At 51.0% G+C, this 13,196-nt stretch overlaps 2 protein-coding genes across 5 annotated transcripts; one reads left to right on the forward strand and one right to left on the reverse strand.

The window, feature by feature from the left end:
- Positions 1-258: 258 nt before the first annotated feature.
- PPP1R15A (protein phosphatase 1 regulatory subunit 15A) lies at positions 259-3,588 on the forward strand. 2 transcript variants are annotated; one of them, XM_079118056.1, is made up of 3 exons: positions 259-476; positions 1,163-2,767; positions 3,124-3,588. In XM_079118056.1, the coding sequence occupies exons 2-3, from the start codon at positions 1,172-1,174 to the stop codon at positions 3,496-3,498; spliced, it is 1,971 nt and encodes a 656-aa protein (XP_078974182.1). In that variant the 5' UTR covers positions 259-476; positions 1,163-1,171; the 3' UTR covers positions 3,499-3,588. The 2 variants fall into 2 exon arrangements, with proteins under 2 accessions (XP_078974182.1, XP_078974183.1); XM_079118057.1 differs by having other exon boundaries at positions 1,168-2,767.
- Positions 3,589-4,710: 1,122 nt separating this feature from the next.
- Positions 4,711-13,161, reverse strand: TULP2 (TUB like protein 2). Of its 3 annotated transcripts, none has more exons than XM_079119103.1 (13): positions 12,982-13,161; positions 12,398-12,430; positions 11,874-11,925; positions 11,311-11,437; positions 10,462-10,599; positions 10,104-10,220; positions 9,023-9,144; positions 7,873-8,181; positions 6,919-7,031; positions 5,776-5,890; positions 5,562-5,660; positions 5,190-5,361; positions 4,711-4,931 (listed from the first exon to the last, which is right to left on the reverse strand). In XM_079119103.1, the coding sequence occupies exons 2-13, from the start codon at positions 12,427-12,429 to the stop codon at positions 4,798-4,800; spliced, it is 1,530 nt and encodes a 509-aa protein (XP_078975229.1). In that variant the 5' UTR covers position 12,430; positions 12,982-13,161; the 3' UTR covers positions 4,711-4,797. The 3 variants fall into 3 exon arrangements, with proteins under 3 accessions (XP_078975229.1, XP_078975228.1, XP_078975227.1); XM_079119102.1 differs by having other exon boundaries at positions 12,816-13,161; XM_079119101.1 differs by lacking the exon at positions 12,982-13,161 and having other exon boundaries at positions 12,398-12,801.
- Positions 13,162-13,196: the final 35 nt, after the last annotated feature.

Raw genomic sequence — 13,196 nt, forward strand, 5'->3', positions numbered from 1 at the left:
ACAGAAGTAGATCGCCTGCTAGCAGCTTACGCGGTCCACGCATCTGATTGACAGCTACTTTGTTCGGGGCGTGACCACGCTTGGAAATGCCGCCGTGACGTCACAAAGCCTGGAATTTCCGCCAGAGGTCCGAAGTTGTTTTTCACTTTCCACCCGAAGCGTAGACGTTTCGAAACCCCGCCTCTCCTCGTGACGTCACCACGTCGGCTGCGATTGACTATAAAAGCTTTGCAGTCTGCGCCAGAGCTAATTGGATCAGTTCCCTGCTGTGGATGAATACATGTGAGACGCCACGCCTTCCGCATCCGTTTGTCGCGACAGTGCTTCAGGCAGCCCGTGATACTTCGAGCCCCGCGAGCCCCACGCCTGAGGGCGAGATGAACGCGCTGGCCTTCCGAGTCGTCCGAACCTGCGATCGCTTCTGGCAGCCCGAGCCGGCGCTCCTACCTCCTGGGTGACACTGACGCCCCTAGTCGGTGAGTTAGGGATCAGAATACCTAGGGCCCCGGGGAGTTGGGGGATGGAAGCCAGACTCCTGATCAATAATGAGGAAAGCCTTGGACTTTTGGTTCCGAAACAGGAGGGTTTGGAGTCGGGACTCGGGGTAGTGTGGAGGGAGGGCCTGGAGGCCTGGACTCCTGAGTCTGGGGAGGTTCGGGATGGGGGACTGACTCCAGGATCTGGAGTCACCTGGGTGGGCGGTCCGGATTTCGGCAGGGGAAGGGATTGGGAGCCTGGAGTCTTAAGCCTGAGGGAGAATGGGTCTAGGAGCCAGGTTCTGGGTCCCCAGTGAAGGAAATCTGGGGGTCAGAACACTTTGAGGCTCCAAGGGAGGAAGGCGGTTATCATTCCTCAGGAGAGTAAGAGAACTGGAGATCGACTTTGTCCCAAGGGAAGCGAGTAAAAAGATCTTTGTTCTTGGGATTGGGATTTCTGGGTTGTAAAAGGAGGGGGTTTGAATCTTTAGATCTAAGGAAGGAGAACAGGAGGCCCAGAAGACTGGGTGTTGAGAAGGGAAACAAGAAACAGAGATGGGCGTGGCTTGGATTAGAAAGGAATCTCCTGTTGTTATTTCCATTGCCATGACTCAGTGTCAGGCCCTGATACTATTTCATAAATGGTTTCTAAATTTTATTTCCTTTTTTTCCTCCCCTTTTTTCAGCCTAGACAGATGGCCCCAGGCCAAGTACCCCATCACAACCTGTCCTGGAGGGAAGCCCACTCCTTCTACCTTCTGTCCCCACTGATGGGCTTCCTCAGCCGGGCCTGGAGCTGCCTGAGGGGCCCAGGACCTCCACAGCCCTGGCTGATAAAAGCAGTAATAGGAGAAAATCAGGTAGAAGGTGGCCTGGAGGGAGAAGTGAAGGCTTCTCTGGCCATCTCCCATAGAACCTGGGTCCAGCATCCTCAAGGGGAGGCGGAAGACGGTGGAGTACCTGAAGAGGGTGGAAAAGCAGACCTGGCACCCTGCCTTGACTTAAAGGCCAGTAATTCCCCTTCTGAAGCTTGGGGACTTTCAGGAGATGAAGAATATAATGAGGAAGATGCAAACAGAGTCCCCAGAGAGCAAGGAAGGGAATTTACAGATGGCCAGTCCCTGTCCCCCAGCCTGCTGATAAGAGCCCTGCAAGGTTCTGATAAGAGTCCTGGGGAGGAGGAAACTGAAGAAGAGGGAGTTGTGGAGGGAGTGACCAAGGCCTCTTATCCTCCATCACACTTGGAACCATATCCAGTGCTGGAGGACAGAGATGAAGAACCCATCAAGAAAGAAGTTCCTGCTGCCTCTATTTCCCTTGAGTCTTCAGGCTCCAAACTCAGTCCTTGTGGGTATTGCCCAGGGGAGGAAGAGGATCAAGCCACGGAGGAAAAAGGAACAGAAAACGAAGCCAGGAAGACATCCATTTCCCCCTCATTGTCAGGCTGCAACTCCAGCAGATGGGGATATTGTTCAGGCGAGAGGCCTAGGGAGAAGGGCGGAAAGGCCTTAGAAGCCCCTGGGAAAGGAGAAGCTGACCCAGAGCCATGGTCCTCGGTTCCAGCGGAGAAGCATCGGCTTGGGGCTTGGGAGTATCAACCCAGTAAGAGCACAGAGGAAGAGGAGGATGACGACAGTGCTTTAGGAACAGAGGGTCTTCCTTCTTGCTCTACAAGTGCCTCAGGGGGGGCCTGGGTGTGTAGGCCAGGGGAGGACACAGAGGACAAGCAGAATAGTGATTCAGGATCAGCTGAGGAGGAAGGAGAAGCTGAGGCTTCCTTTTCCACCCCCCCTACAAGTGCCTTCTTGAAAGCCTGGGTGTATCATCCTGGGGAAGACACGGAGGAAGATGAGGACAGTGACTGGGAGTCAACTGAGGAGGAGGAAGAAGCTGAGTCTTCATCTCCCACCCCTCCTACAAGTGCACTCGTCAAGGCCTGGGTGTATCGTCCTGGGGAGGACACCGAGGAGGAAGATGAGTGTGAGCAGAATGAGGACAGAGGAGAGGGCTCTGAAGCAGCTGCCTGGGGCCACTGCCCCTCCCTTCAGGCCCAGAGTGCCCACCTCAGGGGCTGGATGTATCAACCTGGAAAGGACACCGAGGAAGAGGCAGCTGAGGAGGAATGGGAAGCTGAGACCAGCCCCTTCCGAGTGGCCATCTACTTACCTGGAGAGAAGCCACCACGTCCCTGGACTGCTCCTAAGCTGCCCCTCAGACTACAAAGGCGACTCAGGTCATCACAGACACCCACCCAGGATCCAGACCCTGAAGCTCCCTCAAAAGCCAGAAAGGTGGGTGCAAAGGGCCCAGATCTTTTTAAATTTGGAGGGTGGAGGGGACTGGGAGCTGGAACTCTGGTCTAATGGGGAAGGGCTGGAGGCCAGGACTCCTGGGTCCCAGTACATTGCAGCAGGTTGCATAGGAACTCTTCTGGGAGGACTGTGCATTATCTTGCAATCCTCTGTAAGAGGCTGAGGCCCCTATGGGAGGAGGAGGCAGCTCCCGGAAACCATCTTTCTCCAGTGAGTCATTTGGAAGTCTGACAGGCATGTGACTAGCCAAATAGCAAGCATTTTTGTGTAGCTGATTTTCCTCAATTCTGTCTGGAACCCTGTGTCTACATGTATCTTTGTCTGTCTGTCCTCAGGTGCGCTTCTCTGAGAAGGTCACGGTGCATTTCCTGACTGTCTGGGCAGGCCCTGCCCAGGCCGCCCGCCGGGGCCCCTGGGAGCAGCTTGCTCGGGATCGGAGCCGTTTTGCCCGCCGCATCGCCCAAGCACAGGAGGCGCTGGGTCCCTGCTTCACCCCTGCCTCCCGGGCAAGAGCCTGGGCACGCCTTGGGAATGCACCCAGTTCTCTGGCCCCCATACCTACCTCTACCCAGACCTTATCTTCCCCCTTGATCTCCTCAGAGGCTCCAGTCCAGGCCACGCCCTTGAGCCATGCAATGGCCACACCCCCTCACACCTCTTCTTGTGAAGCACCAGCTCTCTGCCTGAACCTCAGTGGGAGGCGTGGCTAAGACCAAATGGTTGCATGTTATTTATTAATTTTATTAATTTTTTTAAAGTGTTGATTTATTTAAGGAATAAAGCTTTTTGATTTGTAGTGAGCAATGTCTCTGTGTGTGTACTGACAGTATCCTACCTCTTGGGTTCCTGATTTGGGGGGGAGCAGTATGAAGGGCTAATTGGTTTTGTAGTTGTTTTTGGCAACTGCCTAGATTTCATTAAACTTGGGCAGTCATCTTCCCAAGAGGACTGGAGGCTTGACTCACCTATCCCGAAAAAGAAAAAGTTAAGCTTCAGTTGTCTGTGCCTCCCTGATGTGTTAAGGCCCGATTAATTCTCTGTGGCCTTTACATTCTCCAGCTGCTGTGTTCCTCAAAACTTTCCATTGCCTGACTTCATATTTATAAGTACTGTGTGCAAAAACTGTTTCCTTATCTGCAACATAACTAAAATTTTATACACCTTAAGGGATTTTACTTACCTTATGGAATTAATTATAGGAACTCCCAAAGTTGTTAAAGTTTAAAGTAAGTTCACATTTACTATGCATGTCTTCAATTACCCACTCAAGTTTACATCAACAGGTTAGAATCCTTCTCTGAGCTCACAGGGTCTGTTCAGTTAAAACAATGGTGGGCCAGAGGTCTACTGGTTCCCTAGCTTCCTGCCACACTAGATTTCTATTTCCCCAAGGCAACCACACCCCTTCCAACCTTCAAGGCCTTTGGGGAGCTCTGCCTGCTGCCTAATGTTCCCACCAGGGCCCTCTTGCTCAGCTAGTTTATCCTGATTCTTCACATGTAACACAACTGTCACTTTTAGAGTTGCCCTGCTCTGAACTAACATTGTGGCTGCATGTGCTTTTCTGAATTTTTGCCTTTTTTGTTTAGGGTCCATCTCCCATGATGACTGTGGGCCCTGCAGGAATAGATGCTGTTACACAGTCCGCTTCCTAGAGCACTGGACTGTACATGCAAGCAGTATCTAATAAGTATTGGTGCTGGGTGTGGTGGCTCACGCCTGTAATCCCACTACTCCGGAGGCTGAGGCAGGAGGATTGCAAGTTCAAGGCAAGCCTCAGTAACTTAGTGAGACCCTGTCTCAAAAAATAAAAAGGACCAGGGATGTAGCTCCGTGGTAAAGCACCCCTCGGTCCAATCCCCCACCCCGCGCGCACACCACACACACACACACACACACACACACACACACACACACACACATATACACACACAAGCAGAAAGAGGCATGTTGGGATCCTTTTTCTAAACTCAGGCCAGAAACTAGTGAGGGGATGGTATTTTATTGAGTTACTCACATGCCAGCTTCCCATCGAAACTGGACAAGCAGATAGCAAAGGCTTGGAGCGGACAAAGCGGAAATCGGAAGTCCATAGTGAACATATCTGGGGCCACGCGGCCAAACTGAAGAACCAGGTAGTCCGCTAAGGAGAAAATCAAGAACTCAGCCTTAACCAGATCCCGCTCAGTTCCCTGCCTCATAACTTCAGGAACCACGACTCCCAAGAAGCTATACCGCGCTCTTCTTAAACTGGGAAACCCTCCGAGGGCGGTGTAAACTACATTTCCCAATAGGCCTTGCAATGGCGAGGAGTCTCGCCCTCCCCAGAAAAACGCTCAAGTGCTGATGGGAGTAGTTCTCATGCCCCCTGGCCCAGGTAAGCCGGTTCCCAGGAGCTCACGGTCTTCTGGATGCACGATCTGGAAGTTCTTGACCGAGGCCCGAGTGACTCGACCGTGGAAATTGAGCACATAGGCTCCGCTCTCGTCGCTCCAGGACGGGGGTTTGTTTTGCAGCAGGACCAGTCCCTGGCTGGACCCCCGTTGGAGGCGATTCAGTAACGACTCTTGTTCCTCAAAGGTGAAACAGGGTTTGTTCACTTACCATCAGCCAGCTTTTTTTTCTTTCCGACACAGAATTCTTGAATCTCTAGCCTTTACTCCTTGAGACTGGTGTCTGGCGAAGTCCTCCAGTGACTTCTCATGACCTGAAAGGACGGCCCCCCCCAGTCCCTCCTCCACGGACCCAGAGATGCCCACCATTGAGGACTCACTTTTTGTGGCTGGATGCTGATTCTTTGGCCCTGGCTGTCGGTTCCTGGGATGACCACAGTCATTTTCCGAGGTCCCCGGAATCCCAAAACGTTAGTCTCCTGGGAATATAATATTCCAGTTAGCCTGGCTTCTCCTTCCCAACTGACTTTCCCTGCCCTTTATTAATTCATTAATTCATTCTCTCTCCTCTCTCCTCTTTCCAGGGACACTCACATAACATACGACTCCCAGCTCCTCTCTGAGCCGGTCAGTTTCTGGTACGAAATGCCTGCGATCAGGACTAGTCCCATTGTCGAAGATGATGAACTTGGTGCCCAATATATTAGATCTGCTCGCGGAAGGCAGTCGGTAGAATGAAAGTAAAATAATTGTTACTCTTTGGCTGTGAGTGCTTTCCCAAATCAGTCCTCTAGGTAAGAATCATGTTCCCTGTATCCATGGTCCTCGCCCTTTCTTCCTTTGGTGAACCATGTGTTTAACCTCCTGCTTTGGCCCTTTAGAGGAACCCTCTTCCCTGCTGGATGCAATGGTGCACGACTGTTTCCCAGTGACTTGTAAGGCTAAAGTAGGAGGATCACTAATTTGAAGCCGACCTGAGCAACTTAGTGAGATCCTGTCTCAAAATAAAAGATAAAAAGGGCTGGGCATGTAGCTCAGTGGTAGAGAAAGCACTCCTGGATTCAATCTCCACTACACACACACACACACACACACACACACAAAGAGAGGGGGGATTCCCTTTTCTCTCTAGGATACAAGAACTCACACATCCCAGATCTCTTCTCCCACATAAACTTAGGGGTTCCAGTCCAGATCTCTCAAGAAGGAATTTGTCTTAAATGTTAGCCTGTGCTTTATACTATCAAAACTTTTTCTTTTCTCTTCCCAAACCTCTGGATATACAACCTGTAGAACCACAAAACCCATTTAAGTGTGGTGGAGCATGCCTGTAATCCTAGTGGCTGTGGAGTGAGGCAGGAGGATTGCAAGCAACAACTTAGCAAAACCCTAAGCAACACAGCAAGACCCTGCCTCAACACAAAAAATAAAAAGGGTTGGGGATGTGGCTCAGTAGTAAGCAACCCTGGTTTCACTCCCTCATACCCAAAATAAAATAAAATAATAAAAATAAAAAGGAACTGAGGATGTAGTTCAGTGGCAAAGTACCCCTGAGTTCAATCCCCAGTACCAACAAAAACAAAAATGACACGCACACAAAAATAACCCAAACTACAAAACCCATTATGCCCTAAAGCAGGTGGAACTTGTGCCCTATGGCCTATTGGGAAATGTAGTCCCCTTCCCTTCCCAGGCTCTCTACACCTTGTTTTCACAATACATTTGGGCTCAGCCCACCTGACTTTGCCCACAAAGCTGTCTCCATCCCGAGACAGGTCTTCGGGGTCCAAGGAGATGAGATAATTAGAAGTTTTGCTCCTTTTTCTTTTTCGCCCAGCCAAGAGGAAGTGCTGCGGAGGAAAGGACAGCCCATCAGAATGGATTTCTGGTATCTGGCTAGAGACAGAGGAGCCCATGACAAAGAAATGCCATGTCTCATTACAGAGGAGAGAGTAATGGTGCAGTAAGTGTCTCAGAACTAGCTGGGAGAGATTCTCATTGAAAACCAATCAACCAGGTCTCGAAGGGAAACTTTACATCTTAATATCTCCCTTTTTTCCTTTGCCACTGGATCCTGGGCTGAGGCTGAGCTCAGGCAGGGATTGGCTTTGGAGAATGGGGAAGGCCTCAGCTTGGAACAAGCCTTTGGAAGACATTTCATCCAGGAAAAGCAGAGGGAAAAAGGAACTTTCTGGGAGAAATGAGAGTACCCAGAGGAAAAGAGGCCACACTGGATGGGACTGACTAAATTGAAAGGAGCCTGTCTTGGCTCTAGAATGGAAAATCTATGAGGAGGAAGGTTTATCCCAGGATTGGTTAAGGCCCTACAGCCAAGAAGTCTCAATGAGTGGCCAAGGAAGGGACCAATAAACCCCCAGAGGGGTGAAACGGGTGGAGCTTTGGACCTTGAAAAGGTATGGCCTGACCTTGAAAGAGCAGGCCCAACTCTGGAGTGGACGTGACTTGGTTATAGGATGGGTAGAAACTATGCCGCTGTGCACAATAAGGAAAGGGTCTTAGTGTTCGGGAGGGCAGGGCTTGGTTGGAGTTGACATGTCCTTTCTCTCTGATGAGCAAGGTCTGGACTCCTAAGAATCCAGACATTGCTCAGAAAGGAGGGGGACTTGCCCCTGTGAGGTAGGGCTTTCTACCCTAGCTGTGGTACCAAAGGGCCCCAAGGGGTGACCGCACCTTCCGGCCGTGCTCTACCTCCAGGTAGAGGAAGTAGATGGGGAACATGCCCTTGTCTACGCCATGCTTGTCGCGGCTGATGCAACACTGCACCGTGTGGCCCCGCGGCGCCGGCCGCAGGACGTAGGTCTCCAAGTCCTCTCCCAGCCGAGGGCCTGGGGAGTAGCGGGTGCTGGTTTGCAAGCCAGCTCCGCCCTCCGTGGCGGTAGAGTCCTCGCCTTCCGGAACCTCGGACACCTCCTGAGCGGCAGTTGCGGAGCTTGCCCCTGCAGACGCCGACTCCTCCTCCTTTTCTCCGGGGTCTTCTCCCTAGCTCACGTGCCAAATTCAAAATCCAGGGACAGTCGGGATCCAACCTTGGCAACAGCTGATTGGTTGTCCAGTTCAAGGTTACGCCCTCTCCCGCTCATGCTTTCTGCTTATTGGCCAAGCATCTCAGCCAGCCCACCCCGCCCTGAACATCTGTTGATTGGCCAACTCTTTTAGCTTTTCTTGTAACCACGTCCACTCCATCTACTAATTCAGATTGGAAAATCCTTTGATAATATCGCCCATTCAACTAGACACATAATATGACCCCGATCTAACCAAGTGAAAGCATCTACTGCATGTGCGCCACATCAAAGTGCCTACTGGACCTTATACATCACTGCTCCGCTCTCTCAGGCTGCAGCCTTTGTATCAGTGCCACTGCATCCCCCGCAGCCGGCTTGAATTCAGCTACGTTTTACCACTGAGCTACATCCTGAGCCCTTTGTATTTTTTTATTTTGCGACTGCGTCTCACTAAGTTGCTCAAGCTGTCCTTGAATTTGGCGACCCTCCTGCCTCAGCCTCTAGAATAGCCGGGATTATAGGCATGAGCTGCCCACCCCCTCTACCTGCCCATCTTCATGTGCTACATTTTAATTGTCATGCCCACATCAAGTCAAATCATCCAGTTTGATTTAAATCCTCTAGAACTCTCTAACACACACAAAGCCTCCGCTAACTTGATCACAACAGCCTTGTGGATAGTTCTGTCCACCAGTGAAAGGGAAGAAAAAGGCCTTCGATTGGGCGGCAGAATTGTATCCCCACCCTCCCCAGATGGTTAAAACTATCTATCCTCCGCCTGTTCCTAAATCTTTAATGGCTGTGCCTCCTCACACCTTGCAGAATGCCAAGCTTCCATGTCCCCAGTCACCATCCATTCCAGGGTCTGGTGCCAGACTGGGTGCCCCATATTCATCTTGGACATCCTGGAATTCATTCTGGTCTTCTGCACTGGTCCCTAAGTGGTAGAAGAAGCCAGAGACTTTGCTCAGGGTGCCTGGGTCCTGGAGTGTGGGACAAGATCAACGGTGCTAACTAGCTAAGGCCACAACTCCAGGTTTCTCACTCAGTCTCTACTCATTACTCATCTCCCTCACATCCTCTTCCTCCCCTGTGTACCTGTGGGTTTACAAAGGCTGAGGAGTTCCTGACTGCCCTGGTACCAAGGACAAGGAGGAATTAGAATTCAATTTCTCTCCAGTGCTGGGTTTGGAACCCAGGGCCTGTGCATGCTAGTCTGAGGGCTCTACCGCTGAGCTTCACTCCCAGCCTCAGAGTTCTCTCTTTCTCTTGTCCCAAAGACAGCATCAGAGAGACTGAGGAATTAAAATGGGATGGACAGCTGGCCATGGTGGCCATGCCTGTAATCCCAGTGGCTCAGGAAGCTGGGAATGTGGCTCAGTGGTAAAGCACCACTGGGTTCAATCCCTGGTACAAAAAAAAAAAAAAAAGATGGGGTGGAGAGATTGGGATGCCAACTAAAGGACTTGTCAATGAAATTGTTGCCTAACATTAGAATAAAGGAATAAAAGTCTGACAATGGACTACAACATGGATAACCCTTAAAAATCTGCTAAGTTAAAGAAATTAGACACAAAAGACCACATATTATATGATTCTATTTATAAAACAAATCCAGAATGAGCAAATCTAAAGAGATAGAAAGTAGATTAGGATTTTTTTTAAAGGGGAAATAAAAGGTGACTGCTAAGGGGTACAGAGTTTCATTTTGAGACCATGAATATGTTCCAAAATTGTAGTGATGATTGCAGAACTCTGAATACACTAAAACCCATGGAATTGTAAACCTGACATAAGTGAATGACATCATTACTCATTAAAAGTGTTATCAAATAAAAGGGGATGATTTGCCCCATGGACCTGGGAACCAGATCTCACAAACATCCCTGAATTTACCAGGTTGTTGTCGGTCTGGCCAACCCCTTCGACAAGCTCCCAGAACCTCTCTATAGGATGGGAAGGATTCAGGAAAATCTTCCACGAAGACTTCCTCCAACTCTGGATCGGAACTGTCTGGAAGCAAAGATAGGAATGAAGACTGGAGAGCAGGATTCCCGAATATGAATTAGGGAAGGAAGAGCTGGAGACAGATTGTTAGGTGATGAAGGAGGTGGTTTGGGACCTTAACTCCTGGGTATGATGGAGGTGGGGGGTTGAGAGCCTGAACAGCAAGGCTTGGGTAACCAGGAGCAACCTCCTGAACTAGTCAGAGAGCAGTGTTCTGGATGTAAGTGGTCTGAGGACTTGAGGGTACCTGTTTCTGTCGGTGACACCAGGGGCCTGAGCTCGCTGCTGCCATCTCCACCACAGCTCATGGTGACTGGGGCACTGTGGGCACCGGAACGCAGATGTGCCTCTGGCACATTCTCTTGGAGAAAAGGGTTCCCAAGGCCTGGGAGAAGGTGCAGCGAGGCCCATTAAAACAATCTACAAATTCTGGTCCTTGGTGAAAATTTGCATCCTAACTGGACTCCCAGACATGGGGCGATTCGCTGATCAACCAAACCCTCAAGAGTGCTCTAGAACTCTTAACTCCATCCCAAGGCTCAAGCAAAAGCACAGCTAGGCTGCTAAATTGTCGCGGACTCCGTGCCTAAACAATCCTATGCCAGGTTCTTATAATCAATTTCTCAAGGACTTCGTCTCTAAGTTACCCAAATTCTGGGCGGAGCATGTAGTTCAGTGGCACAGTACTTTACTTGCCTGGCAAGTGCGAATCCCTGGGTTCATTCTTCACTACCACTAAATAAGTAAATAAATAAATAACACAGGCCTGGAAACCAACACTACCTGGCATCCTCCATACTCCCTAGCCTAAGCCCCGCCACTCTGAGTGCCGCTCCACCTGCCTCTCCCAGGCTCCGCCCCGCGCTCTTCCAAGCCCAATCACCGGATTGTCTTGGCCCCACCTCCAGTTGCATCATGCCCCGCCCCCTCCGTCTCAGACCCTGTTTTCAAGCTCTCCTGAGCTCTGTCCAGAGGCCCCACCCAGGGCTCCATCACGTCCCTCCCCTTGACCCCACTAACTGCTGCCCCCGCTGGCTCCCAAAAATCCCTCGCTCTAGACTAACTCCCCCACTGAGCCCTAAAAGCCTGTCCTTACCGCTGTCACTCAGGAAAGGCTCCTCCCGCCGCCGCAGTCGCCGGTGCCGCTGGGAAAGCTCAGGATTGGCCTGAACCATAAGGGGTTCCTGGCGTTTCCGTCGTTGCTTCTTCTCAAATAGTCGCCACTGCAGGAAGAGGAGAGGGGGGCGCATGGGGCCAGGACAGTGCCAAGTGAAGCCCAGTGGGAGAATTCATGAGCCCATTTCTCCACTGGGTTCCAGGTGCCCAGACCCTCCATCCCTCAGCTCCTTCGAATCCAAAAATCCTAGCACCCAACCACCTCCTCCCTCAAGACCTAGTTATCCTGCCCTCTAGAATTCTTGGTCCTTAGAAATTTTCGAGTTTCATCACCAGGGTTTGCTTCCCGAATTCGTTTTTTCTCATTTCCTGGAGAAAAGGGTTCCCAAGGCCTGGGAGAATTATCAGGGACCCAGGAGTCTCTAAACTTGAGATTCACAGAGACCATTGTGATCCTGGAACCAGCAAGTCCTGGGGATGGGGCTTCTGAGGAAGTTTGGAAAATGGAAGAGAAGGGGTGGCAAGATTCCTGGGCATTAGTACCTGCTGTTCCAGCTTCTGCAACCGTAGAGCAGCAAGTTCATCCCCCAGGGTCCTGAGAGAGATATAGGACTGTGGTGACAGCAAGCAGGGCACCTCCCTTGCTCAAGAGCTCTTCCCTTTTATCCTACTACCTGCCCAACTTGGGTTCTGAGCACATGTGAGGTCACAGAAGGTGCAGAACTTGGCACTGCTCCCCCAGTTCTGAAGATCTTTTCTTCAGAACTGAACCATCTAGAACCCAGGAATAGAGATGCTAGGCCCTTGCTGTCTCAGGACTCTGGAGTCCAGGCCCCCATCCCTCCTACTTCAGACCCAGGAGTCTTCACTAGTTGCTCCCTCCCTGTAGGACCCAGGAGTCCAGATTCCCAGCCCCTTCCTGCAAGGCTGATGGTACTGAGCCTGTAAACATGGTTATGATGCCAAGCTGAGAGAAGGAGACAGAGAATTCGTAGGGGGCACAATCAAGCTTTACATTTCTGCTTTCACCTCCACTCCACCACTGCCCGTTTAGTGTCCCCACTCACTCTTTCTTCCAAGTGTCATTCTCCCGAGACATTCTGGAGAAGTAAGACACAAAGTCAGGCCACAGATCCAACATCCTAGTGGAGGCTACCCTTCAACACCTAATCCTAAACCTAATTTCTCTCCTGGACCCACACAGCCCAAATTGCCGCATCCCTGACTGAATGAGACCCAGTAGTCTGATTTCAGCTTTATCAACATCAGAAACCCAGGAACCCAGTTCTTTCTCCCCAAATACTTGTCTTTCCTGCACCCAGGCATCAAGGCTCTGGGTCCCCAACACCTGGGACCTCCAGTGGTCCCAGACCCTCAGAGTCCACCTGCCTGGGATCCTGGAGACACCCACTTCTCCCTCCTGCTTGGAGAGCTTCTCTCATTCAGCCTCAATGTTCACCCTCTGTGGCCAAACTTTAAACCTACCTGACCCTCTCTTGGGAGCTGGGGATCTAATCTCTGGGTCTCTGGGAAGTAGGCAGGGTAAGAAAAAAGGCTGAGAGTGAGGAGGATTCTCACTAGGCCCTGCCTTAGTTCCTGCCTTCCTGGTCCCCCGTGCTCCACTTTTAACAAAGCAATGACCCGGGGTCACCTCTGCAGCCAGGCAACCCTGCTCCAGGCATTCTGAATTGGAACGAAATACGGCTGTTTCTTAAAGGACCCTGAGAGAGGCCGCTTCACAATCTCGCTCTACGTATCACTTGTAAGAAACTTGTAAGGTGAGCTGTGCAATTGCTGGTGAGCTGTAACTTGCAAGTGCCTGTGGGCGAACATAAATAGGAAAACTACAATTCCCATGAAGCCAAG

This window comes from Sciurus vulgaris (assembly GCF_902686455.1).
Source record: "Sciurus vulgaris genome assembly, chromosome: 17".
NCBI lineage: Eukaryota > Metazoa > Chordata > Mammalia > Rodentia > Sciuridae > Sciurus > Sciurus vulgaris.